The sequence below is a fragment of the Panthera onca genome, chromosome A1 (assembly GCF_046562875.1).
Source record: "Panthera onca isolate mPanOnc1 chromosome A1, mPanOnc1 haplotype 2, whole genome shotgun sequence".
Taxonomy (NCBI): domain Eukaryota; kingdom Metazoa; phylum Chordata; class Mammalia; order Carnivora; family Felidae; genus Panthera; species Panthera onca.
The window spans coordinates 115472732-115485880 of NC_138339.1; the positions used below are offsets into that span (position 1 = coordinate 115472732).

Below are 13149 nucleotides of genomic sequence, written 5' to 3' on the forward strand. Positions count from 1 at the left end.
TTATTATTAATATTTTTAACTGTGGATCTTCATTTATTCTGGGTGCGTAAAGTCTTTTGTTGAATATGTGATTTGCAAGTATTTTTCCCCAGTCTGTATCTTGTCTTTTCAGTCTCTTAAATGTCTTTTGAGAGTAAAAATTTTAAATTTTGGAGTATCAAGTTTACTGGTATTTTTTTCTTTTATAGACTTGCGTTTTTGGTATTATGTCTAAGAATTCTTCACTTAATCCTATTACAGAGACTTTTAAAAATATTTTCTTCTAGGGGTGCCTGAGTGGCTCAGTTGCTTAAGTATCCGACTCTTGATTTCAGCTCAGGTCACGATCTCACAGTTTGTGAGATTGAGCCCCACCTTGGGCTCCACACTGGGCATGGAGCCTGCTTAAGATTCTCTCTCTCTCTCTCTCTCTCTCTCTCTCTCTCTCTCTCTCTCTCTCTCCCTCTCCCTCCCCCTCCCTCCCTCCCCCCCCTCCCTCTCTCTCCCTCTCCCCTTCAGCCCCTCCCCTGCTCACACTCTCTTTCTCTCTCTCAAAAAGATGTTCTCTTCTAAAAGTTTAGAGCTTTCTGTGTTGTTCTGTATATCTCTGTGATCCATTTTGTGTAAAGTTTTATATGAAGTAAGAAGTTAGATTGAGGTTCATTTTTTTTATGTGTGTATGAATAACCGATTGTTTGAATATCATTTGCTGAAAAGACCCTCCTTTGTCCACTGACTGACTTTTGTACCTTTGTAAAAAAAAAAAAAAAAAAAGTTGGCTATACTTGTGTGGATATATTTCTGGACTTTGTTCTTGCTTTATATATATATAGACATATATAGATATAGACATAATATCTATAGATATAGATATAGATTACTATATATAGATATCTATATATATAGAGAGAGATATATATCTATATATAGAGAGATATATATACATATCTATATATAGAGAGATAGATATAGATATCTATAGATATCTATATCTATAGATATCTATATCTATATATTATATCTATATCTATCTATCTATATATATATATATCTTTCCTTCCTCTTATACCACATGTCTTACTGTAGCTTTATTTTGGGTGGTAAAAATATATATTGAGTAGCTAAAAATCAAATGGAGAAAAAAATAGGTACATTTTTCTCAGTAAATTTCAGGAAGTGTGAGTCCTCTAGCTTTGGGTTTTTTTTTTTTTTTTAGACTTGTTTTAGCTGTTTCCCTTGTCTTTCCACATAAATTTTAGAATCAGTGTATCTACAAAAAAAATATGGCTGGAATTTTGATAATAATTGCATTAAAGCTGTAGCTCAATTTGGGGAGAATTGACATCTTGAACTTGTTATATCTTCCAATCCATGAAGATGATGTCTTTCTATTTATTTAGGAAAAACAGTCCTTCATCAGTGTTTTGTTGTTTTCAGCATATAGATCCTACATATACTTACTTAGGTTTATAACTTAGTATTTAAGTTTTTTGAACTGTTATTAATGGTATTGTTGGCTTCTAATTGTCCATTGCTACTATATAGATTGTGATTGACCTTGCTACACACACACACTAGTTCTAGGAGTTTTGGGATAGATTCTTTGGGATTTTCTATACTCCCCTACTTTTAATTCAGCCTTACTGGCTGCCTTTTCTCTTTATTCTTTTCAAGTTCCTTCTCCTCCTGACTTTTTAATTTTGGAGTGCTCTGGGTATCAGTTCTTTGGTCTTCTTTTCGATCTGTACCAATTTCTTGGTGATCTCATCCAGTTTCATAGCTCTGAAAACCACCTCTGTGACAAATTTATATCTTCATTTTGGACCTCTCCCTCAGTGGGCTTACTGGCTAACTGTCTACTGGATATGTCTACTAATGAGCACCTCAAACTCAGTACATCCAAGTTTCAACTCTTGGAGCTATCTGTTGCCCGCTCTGATATTCAGTCTCCAATATTCCCTGTCTCAATTAATTTAACTTTATTGTTATTATTTTTTAAGATTTTATTTTATTTTATTTTATTTTATTTTTTTAAGTAGGCTCCACACCCAGTGTGGGATTCAAGCTCACAATCCCAAGATCAAGAGTCACATGCTCTACTGACAGAGCCAGCCAGGCACCACCCCCCCCCCCTCACCCCTTCCCCAAGTTAATTTAACTTTAAACTTTTGGTCTCTCACATGGTAAACTTCAGCGTCATTCGTGATTCCTCTTTTATCACACTTATATCCAGCCCATCCTTCATTAAATACTATTGGCTCTACTTTCAAAATGAATCCAGGGGTGCCCGGGTGTCTCAGTCAGTTAAGTGTCTGACTTGGGCTCCAGCTCGGAGCCTGCAGCCTGCTTTGGATTCTGTATCCCTCTCTCTCTCTCTGTCCCCTCCCTGCTTGCTCTCTCTTTTTCTCTCTCTCTGAAAAATAAATAAACATTAAAAAAAAAATAAAGGGCACCTGGGTGGCTCAGTCACTTGAGTGTCCAGCTTTGGCTTAGGTCATGATCTCACAGTTCTTGAGTTAGAGCCCCTCATCAGGCTCTGTGTGGACAGCTAAGAGCCTGGAGCCTGCTTTAGATTCTGTGTCTCCCTCTGTCTCTCTGCCCCTTTCCTGTTCTGTCTCTCTCTCTCTCAAAAAGAAAAAAAAAAATCAACCAAAATGAATCCAGAACTTGACCCTATAAGATCTGTGCTGAATCTTGGTTCCTCCTTGCCTCAAACTAGTGCCTGGTACAGAGTAGTAGGAACCCACTTAATTGTTGAATGATTGCTTGTTTATTAAAGAAATGGTACTCAAGGCTTTGAGATTTTACCTTCTCTATTTGAATTATAATATCCCTTAATGTTGACAAAAATAAGTTATTTTTATATCTTCCTTAAATTTCTTGAATTCATAAGACTTCTGTTACAGACGGAATTCTTTAACATTTTGATTTGTATACAGAATTGTGTTCAAATGTAGTTAATACTAAGCTTTTCAGAGTTCTTTCTTTAAGATTTAGTGGTAGTTTTAAAATAGGAAAATGTTCTAGTTTCGGTTAATTTAAGTTCTAATTTATTGTGTTGGTTAAATTATTTTTAATTTTTAAAAAAACCATCTCTTCAGTAAAGATTAATATTAATGAAATATACTCATATCAGTGCTCTGTTAACATGAGGGTATGTTATATATAAGGTGACTGTTCTGAATTGTTTACAGCAAAAGAGATTCAGTGCTTTAAAAAAACTGATCTTCATTTCCTTTTCTTGACTCTTGTTTTTTTGGTGTAGTTCAGTAATTGTTTTTGTTTCTAGTTCATTCCCTCTCTTTCCCAAACTTTATTTTATCACGTACTCCCATGTACCCAAGTACACTTTATTATATGTGTGAATGGGGCAGAGTGCCTTCACAGGTTCTCTTGAATAGTCACCACGGTTTCGTTCTCGTTAAATTTTTTTTTTTAATGTTTACTTATTTTTGGGAGAGAGAGATGCACACACAACACAAGCAGGGGAGGGGCAGAGAGAAGGAGACCCAGAATCTGAAGCAGACTCCAGGGTCTTAGCTGTCAGCAGAGAGCCTGATGTAGGGCTCTAACCCACGAATCGTGAGATCATGACTTGAGCCGAAGTCAGAAGCTTAACCAACTTAGCCATCCAGGCGACCCTCATTCTCTTTAAATATATGCAGAAGGAAAAGAAATTAAGCATTGACATATTCTTTTTATTATCTTTTTAAGTACGATTATATTTTAGGTCCTCACTAGCATCTTTGGCAACTGGTATTTTCAAAATTGACTCTTTCCTACTTGGAATTTTCCCCATTGGTAAGTAAACAAAGGTATATTTTCAAATGACTTAATAAAGAAGGTAGACTAAATGAACACACACCTCCAGGGGCACCTGGGTGGCTCAGTTGGTTAAGTGTCTGACTCAGGTCATGATCTACCAGTCTGTGGGTTCGAGCCCTGCATCAGGCTCAGTGCTGACAGCTCAGAGCCTGGAGCCTCCTTCAGATTCTGTGTCTCCCTCTCTGCTCCTCTCCCACTAATGCTTTGTTTCTCTCTGTCTCTGTCTCAAAAATAAATAAACATAAAAAAATTTTAAAAAACAGTGTGAGGTATCAAAAATAATAATAGACCCATTATCCTGCAGTTTAGTCTATACCTTTCGGTTCTTTACATTTCCTGTCTCCATCTCCATCCTTCCCTTCTTGTTCAGGAATTAGGAGAAGAATATGATCATTGAGGTATTTCACAAAAGGACATCATTCTCTCTCTGTTTGGTGGTATCTTATATCTCCCAGTGGGGTCTGTTCATGTTCCAGGCTGTTGAGGTATGGTGCCTGACATCTTTGTGTCAGGATTTTTCAGACTGATGCCTAATGCTCTTAGCCTTGGGGCAGTGTACCCCTTAATGATTTGCTGCTGTGGACTCAGGAGTTGCATGCCACTCTTTCCTGAGCATCAGATAGTTTTATATCCCTGTAATGTAGTACCATTCTGTAGTAAAAAGGAACAGGATCTCAGTCTATGCTACACCATGGATGAACCTTAAAACATTATTTTATGGAGGCATTTGTGTAGTTTTCACTATTAGAAGAGCTCCCTTTATAGTAAAAAAGTTCTTTTTTTCAAACTTGTTTTATTTTTTATTTTTTAAAATTTACATCCAAATTAGTTAGCATGTAGTGCAACAATGATTTCAGGGAACAGATTCCTTAGTGCCCCTTACCCATTTATCCCATTCCCCTCTCACAACCCCTCCAGCAACCCTCTGTTTGTTCTCCATATTTAAGAGTCTCTTATGTTTTGTCCCCCTCCCTGTTTTTATATTATTTTTGTTTCCCTTCCCTTATGTTCATCTGTTTTGTCTCTTAAAGTCCTCATATGAGTGAAGTCATATGATATTTGTCTTTCTCTGACTAATTTCACTTAGCATTATACCCTCCAGTTCCATCCACGTAGTTGCAATTGGCAAGATTTCATTCTTTTTGATTGCCGAGTAATACTCCATTGTATATACTCACCACATCTTCTTTAGCGATTCATCCATCAATGGACATTTGGGCTCTTTCCATACTTTGGCTATTGTTGATAATGCTGCTATAAACATGGGGGTGCATGTGTCCCTTTGAAACAGCACACCTGTATCCTGTGGATAAATGCCTAGTAGTACAATTGCTGGGTCGTAGGGTAGTTCTGTTTTTAGTTTTTTGAGGAACCTCCATACTGTTTTCCAGAGTGGCTGCACCAGCTTGCATTCCCACCAACAATGCAAAAAAGATCCTCTTTCTGCATCCTCGCCAACATCTCTTGTTGCCTGAGTTGTTAATGTTAGCCATTCTGACAGGTGTAAGGTGGTATCCCATTGTGGTTTTGATTTGTATTTCCCTGATGATGAGTGATGTTGAGCATCTTTTCATGCGTTGGTTGGTCATCTGGATGTCTTCTTTGGAAAAGTGTCTATTATGTCTTTTGCCCATTTTTTCACTGGATTATTTGTTTTTTGGGTGTTGAGTTTGATAAGTTCTTGATAGATTTTGGATACTAACCCTTTATCTGACATGTCGTTTGCAAATATCTTCTCCCATTCTGACATTTGCCGTTTAGTTTTGCTGATTGTTTTGTTTGCTTACAGTAAAAAAGTTCTTAACTACAGTTTCTCAGTTTTGCTGGACACCCCACCACCAGTCTTTCTAACTAACACTGTTGTTTATATCATGGTTTTGAGATTCTGAGTACTTGTGCAGAGGAAGTTAAAGATGGTGTGTGACCATGTTCTTATATTGTCTTTTCCTATCTCTGATAAGGGATGGAGAAGTGGTCTTGTGGTATTTAGTTGTTGGAAGTGGTGAGCTACCATATCACATACCCTCTTTTGAACTATGATAAGTATTCACTTGTAGAATGCTGTACTTACCTGTGGGTAAGTATGGGTTTACCATGCAGAAAATCTGACTCTCACATGGGCTAATATGACTAGCCACATGGGCATATTAAAAAGCAGAGTGTAGGAATGTAAAGGGGTAGAGCCATTTGGGAAAATAGTTTGGCAGTTTCTTAATAAGTTAAACATGAACCTAAAACAGAAATATATGCTATATGACTGAGCCATTCCATACTTAGGTGTCTACTCATTAGAAAGGAAAATCTATGTTCACACAAAAACATACACATAAATGTTTATAGTGGTATTAGTCATACTAGACAAAAACTGAAACAACTGAAATATCCATTAACTGGTGAATGGATAAACCAAATGTTGTATATACATATAGTATGATACTATTTAGCAATAAAAAAGGAACAAAGTACATGGTACAATGTGGATGAACCTCAAAAAATTATGCTGAGTGATGTGAGGACTTAGAAAATACTACATATAATATGATTCCATTCATTGGAAATGCTCAGAAAAGGCAAATCTATGTAAACACAGAAAACAGATGAGTGGTTGCCTGGGGTTGGTAGTGGGAGCAAGGATTGAATGCAAATGAGCTCATGAGAATTTTTAGGGTAATGAAAAAGTTCTAAACCTGGATTGTGGTGATGGTTGTGCAACTTTGTAAGTCTACCCAAATCACTGAATTATGTATTTAGAGTGGATGAATCTTATGGTATGTAAACTATACCTCAGTAAAGTTTTGTTTTGTTTTTTTCCAAAAGGAAATGAAAGTGAATTTTGCAAACTTAAGTATTAGGAGAAACATGGTTTGACGAATGTAGTCATCTGACTAATGATGAAAAGGGATTGTTTTGGAGATGTAATCTTTGAGGTAAAAGGAAAAGGGTGTTTGATTTACATTGACAAAAGGGTAAGTGGAACCCTTTTGCCTAGAAATGTACGGTTAATACTGAAGATAGCATCATAAGTCTTAAAATTTTGCACTTCTCCATATTTATGTACCCTGTGGCTGTTGGAGTAAATTGCTATTATGTAGAATAACCTTTTCGGAGCAGTTTGTCAAGGACCTTAACATTTATATCTGTTTGCCTACGATTCCACATAAAAAATATATTCTCAGGAAATAATTAGAACTGAAAATAAGAATTAGTATTTGGAAATGTTCACTGTAGCATTATGTAGCATAATCAAAAAATTAGTAATCTATATGCTGTCAGAGTAGGAAGAATGTTTATAATTATTTTAGTTATGGCTCTGTTGTTTGCAAGGAGATTTCCTTTCTAACTAGCTTTTGTTGAAAGGATACAAGACACTCAAAGGTTCAAAACAGCAAGATGGGTGGGACCCTTTGACAATGCTGAGCCAAGACTGCTTTCCCCATTTCTCGCTCTTAGGGGCCAGGCTGGTCATTCTGTCTTCCTTGCAGTCCTGCTTTGTCCTCAGCATTTTCTTTTGCCAGTCTTTCTTGTGCATGGTTCAGTGCTGCTTGCCAGCTCTGACTGAGTCAGTCTTTGTTCCAATGCCAAAATTTCCAGAGGACGAATCTGGACGTGGTCACTGACCCTAAGTGGGTCAGTGAACAACTGGTTATTTGGTCTTCTCCATTCCCTTTTTGGGCTCTACATTCAGTTTTAGTGAAAATGAAATGGTGTTGGATAATGGCAGTGATGTAATAGATCTCATGGACTTATATGAGGGATTGCAAATATTAATTTGGAAATATTTCTAAGGCCTTCTGTGATACAATTGCTTTTCTTTACTCACACTCTCAAAAGAATAGTGTACATTTGTGGTATATTCCTGCTTATTGTGTGTGTGTGTGTGTGTGTTTTAATCATTCCTTACTAAAATCTCTGTGGTTTGGTTACCACCCTTTTTTCCTTATTAAAACCACTTCTACTAAGTCTGGTTGTTAAAAATGTGTTGGATGCTGTGGACCAGTTCACCACCTCCTGAGATGCTCTCTCTGGACTTGGCCTCAGTGATGTTATTCTCTCTTGACCTTTTTTCCGCCCTCCAGGTTTGCCTCAGTGGATCTTCCTCCTGTGCTCATTCCTTTAATATTGCCATTGCCAGGTGCCTCACCCTCCACTTCTTTTCACTTCCTGTCTGTCCTGCAGAGTTTCTCTTACCCTGTGGCTTCAGAAATCCTTTATATCCCCAAATCTATCTTTACCAGACAATTTCTACTGAGATTCTGATTGTGGTTACCACCATTTTTTTGAATATTATCAAAGCTTCTCTTTTGAAGCTTCATAGCTTTTTGTACCTCTTTTTATTCTCTGTGACAGTTATGTATGTATTGTGCCTTACTCAGTTTTGTATTCCTGGTAGCACCTACCAGAATTCTTTGAGAATGGATTCACTCAATATTTTTCCATTTGTGTATTCCTGTTTTTAAAAATGGACTAGTTATACTTGTATGTGATTTTGTTTCCTTCTATACTAAAAAAAAAAAAAAATACCACAAACCTTTTTTCTAAATCTAAAAATAATTTTCAACATAATCTTTGTGGTCAGAGGGAAAAAAATCAACTTGGTGGATATGCTTGCTAAGAACATTTTTCAATATATTTGGGTTTATTAAGAGGAATTTTTCCTGAGAATAAGGACATAAAGTCTACTGCACTTTGGACACTAATTATATGTGGATTTAATTTCCATACTAGATATCTTGTCTTACCACAAAAAAAGAAATCATTGAAAAATTCAACTAATTCAGAAATATGCAATGTAGAGAGTGAAAATTTCCATTATTATGTGTAGATTTGAATTGTGGACATGGTGATTCTTTGTGAATACAAAATAAATTTGCTCATTGGGTAAGAGTATGGCTATTGAAGGATGAATGTTTTGTTACTATATGGGGCAGGCAATAACTGAAATCATCGATCTGCTTATTAACCTCCACAGTGTGTGCTAAGTATAAAATATTTGTGCTCACCTGTGGTATCTGTATTAAAGTCTTGGGCATTTTGTCACATTCCTCTGAATGCAGACGGGTTGGTGAATCAGAGGATAGTCTGAAATCAGATATGAGAGGTGGTATAAGGGTGTTAGCAAAGTCAGTTGTAGTTTAATTTTCTTTCTTTCTTTTTCTTTTCTTTTTTCTTTTTTTGGTAATTGTAGCATTTACTATAAGTATGCCTTTGGGAACCTTGTGAATGTCTTAAAGACTTCTAATGGGTGGCCACTCTTGGCAAATAGCTTAATACAGAGATATAAACTTCGGTTTATGTATTCAGGGTATAAATGAAAAGCAGGAAGATAAATAACTCCGAATGTGCTTTTTTTTGTTAATTTTTTTAAGTGTTTGTTTACTTTTGAGAGAGAGACAGAATGTGAGCAGGGGAGGGGCAGAGAGAGAGAGAGAGACAGACAGAATCAGAAGCAGGCTCCAGGCTCTGAGCTGTCAGCCCAGAGCCCAACATGGGGCTTGAACCCACAAGCCAGGAGATCGTGACCTGAGCTGAAGTTGGACGCTTAACTGAATGAGCCACCCAGAGGCCCTCCTCCCCGCCTTTTTTAACGTTTATTTATTTATTTTGCAAGAGAGAGAGCACAAGTCAGGGAGTGGCAGAGTGAGAGGAGGAGAGGGAGAATCCCAAGCAGGCTCTGTACATAGTGCAGAGCCTGACACAGGGCTCGAACTCATGAAACCCTGAGATCATGACCTGAACTGAAATCAAGAGTTGGATGCTTAACCAACTGAGCCACCCAGGCGCTGTAGAAAGTGCTTCTTTTCATTTGGCCCTTTTAGATAGAACATACTTGATATTTGTAGTAATGATACTCAGGCAGGGGGGCAGAGTTATAGTTGTCATTCAGCCTTTGGGGCGTTAGTGGAGTTAATGAGAACTGTAAATGGTTGTCAAGACTTGTAGTTTCATGGAAAGAACATTTGAATATATAGTGAGTGTGATAGCTTGATGGTGATGGCATTACTGCTGGGAGAATGGGTCTCTGAGGGAGAGAATCTTCCGCTCTTGGATAAATCTTGACACAGACCTCATGTAGAAGGTTTTTGCTAATTTAACACTCTTACAGGACATTCCTAATCAGTATGCTTCATGTTAATCAGTATGTGTGCTTCAGTGAAGTAAAGGAGAAATGAATTCTTAAAGTTGACTTTTAGGGAAGAGACATTTTAATTTTAGGAGGTGTGAGACATGATCTTCAGGGAAAACAGTGATGAAACCAGAGAGAACAGTCTTTTGGAGTTTTTGTACTTGACTCCATTGTCTGTTATTTCTTAAACTTGGTTTAAGTTCAGGTCCTTTTCATAGCAGCTCTAAACTTGCTGTAGACGGTATAGAAAAGAGTGGATAACACATTTTTTAGATACTCTGTAGCTTAGCCATGACCATGTCCTGTCTAAATGTGGTAGTAATGTAGAGACAAAAAGGGGAATATCAAAATTCTGTTTTCCTTTTGGAAGCAAAGTGTGTGACAAATTGGTTTGGGAATAGTGTTGAAAGTCCTGTGATTAAACAGCAAACAAGAGCATGAGAAGGGAATTGTTTTGTTTTGTTTTTTTTGTCTTCCCTAAAATCGGCTTAGTTTATTTGGGTAAGAAGAAAGGAAGAAGATGCTCTTCGTTAAATTGGTTAAGCATTGTTCTTTCTACCTTCTTAATCTAAACTGTAATCTTTTTAACTTCTATTGCATGCATTGCTGCATTTCCTTTTTACGTGTGCTCTTATTTATTTTCATGGCAAATGCATTTTTAAACAGTCTCTGGGATAATTATTGCCATTAATTTTCATATTTCTATTTTAATGATATTTTCATTTATTCCTTTTGCTAGCTGGATTGCCTTTTGCAATTCTTACTTCAAGGCATACCCCCTTCCAGCGAGGAATATTCTGTACTGATGAGTCCATCAAGTACCCTTACAAAGAAGACACCATACCTTATGCGTTATTAGGTGGAATAATCATTCCATTCAGTATTATTGTTGTAAGTCAAATCCACTTTTCCAAGTTTATCACTTTTGGGCAATTGGCTTAATTTTGTGTTAATCTGTTAATTATTGAATGCATAAATGTCCAAAACAATGTGTGTTTTTTCGAACCTTTAATTGAAGGTGTTACTTGATCAAGAAAATCTCAGCTGTTGTAAGTGGGACCAAAGGAGTAACAATGTATAATTAGAAGAACCTCACTGAAAGTGTGTAGCTTTTATGCTAATCTTTTTCGGAGTCCCTGTGATGTGTAGAGCTCTCATTTGCTATTGGTGCAGTAGTCACGAAATAGATGAATGTTATAGCAGTGTGTTTTTAGCATACTTTATACCCTAGGGTATTTTATAATTTGCGGAATCAATGTATATATACCTACTTTCTAGTTACTGAGTTCTAAAAAATCACAAGTAACTAATCTTAAGACTTCATTCTAACCCATGTTACTTTAAAGAATTTTTATTTTTTAGAAAACTTTTTTTTAACATTTACTTATTTTTGAGGCAGAGAGAGACAGAGCGTGAGCAGGGAAAGGGCAGAGAGAGAGGGAGACAAAGAATCCGAAGCAGATTTCAGGCTCTGAGCTGTCAGCATAGAGCCTGACGTGACGCTCAAACTCACAAACCATGAGATCATGACCTGAGCAGAAGTTGAATGCCCAACCGACTGAGCCACCCAGGTGCCCCTAAAGAATTTTTAATTTTTTTTTTTTTAACGTTTATTTATTTTTGAGACAGAGAGAGACAGAGCATGAATGGGGGAGGGGCAGAGAGAGAGGGAGACACAGAATCGGAAGCAGGCTCCAGGCTCTGAGCCATCAGCCCAGAGCCTGATGCGGGGCTCGAACTCACAGACCGTGAGATCGTGACCTGAGCCGAAGTCGGACGCCTAACCGACCGAGCCACCCAGGTGCCCCCCTAAAGAATTTTTAGATAATGGCACAAACTAGAGAGAAAAGCCAAAGTTCTATATATGATTAGCAGTGAACACAAGAAGTTTTATTGGTACTAAAACATAATAGCAACTATTGTTTTTAGAATTTCAGGTGGGAATGTTTAGAGAATGTGCTCCAGGGAGTAGACTTCAAGTGATTGGACTAGATTATTTTATAATGTCTTGACCTAGAGAGTCTGTGACTTAGATTAAATAGTTTTATGCTCCATAACTTATAACTTTAGAAAGAAGATTTATATGGTTTAAAGGAAAAAATATGGTCCCATTCAGGAGATAGGCTAACAAGATAACATATATGTCTTGTCTGTTTTGGAGTTTATTGAAAAAAAAACCCTTAATTTAGAAATGTAATGTGTGTGTGTGTGTGTGTGTGTGTGTGTGTGTGTGTGTTGTTTTTTTTTTTAAGTTTATTTTGAGAGAGACAGAGGGAGTGTGAGCAGTGGAGGGGCAGAGAGAAGGAGAGAGAGAATCTCAAACAGGCTCCATGCTGTCAATGCAGAGCCTGACATAGGATTCAATCTCACGAACCCCATGAGATCATGACCTGAGCTGAAATCAAGAGTCAGATGCTTAACTGACTGAGCCACCCAGGTGCCCCTAGAAATTTAATGTTTTATTCAAGAATAATCACAGTTCCTTATTAGCCTTGAGAATTAATCAACTCATAATTTGTGGTACATAATTAATAAAAGAACACCTTCATTATAAACAAGTTTGTTTCATGAGACTGTGAGTTCCTGTTCTTCTGGGTACCGTTGCTGCCTGCCATGGACCTGGGCATGGTGGATTCTGGCATGTCCCAGGTGCTCAGATAAAATAAGAGTAATTGCACAGTAATACTGGTTGGCTCTCCTGCAGTATGCTGAAGTTCTAAGAAATCAGCAGATCCCTTTGATCTAGATACATCTTAAACTGAATTCTTACTACTAAAAGAAAGAAAGTCAGGCCTATATGATTGTTCCTTTAAAGAGGCAGTAAGAGTAGTTTTTTATTTTTAAGTATATATGTTTCTGAGATACTATTTGAATATAAAATTTTTAGTAGGACACTTAGTTGCAAATATAGTTGACTCTTTAACAAGGTGGGGATTAGGAGCACTGACCCCCAGTGCAGTCATAAATCCATGTTATAGCTTTTGATGCCTCCCCAAACTTAACTAATAATAGCCTACCGTTACCTGGAAGCCCTACTGATAACCTAGTCAATTAACACACATTTTGTATGTTACATGTGTTACATACCATATTCTTACAATAAAGTATGTTAGAAAAAAGAAAAAGTAAGAAGATCCTAAAGAAGGGAGAATACATTTACAGTACTGTATTGTATTTATCAAAAATATCCATGTGTAAGTGGACCTGCTCAGTTCAAACCT

The 13149-nt window shown here is 37.0% G+C and overlaps 1 protein-coding gene across 2 annotated transcripts in view; it reads left to right on the plus strand.

Moving 5' to 3' along the window:
- The window catches only part of PLPP1 (phospholipid phosphatase 1), an 88460-nt gene that overhangs the window by 42803 nt on the left and 32508 nt on the right, over window positions 1-13149 (plus strand). The window contains exon 2 of one of the 2 annotated variants that reach the window (XM_060635779.2): window positions 10668-10819. The exons of the other annotated variant lie outside the window; for it this stretch is intronic. Coding sequence (XP_060491762.1) covers window positions 10668-10819 — 152 coding nt within the window. The remainder of the gene's footprint in view (window positions 1-10667; window positions 10820-13149) is intronic. 2 annotated transcript variants of the gene reach the window in all.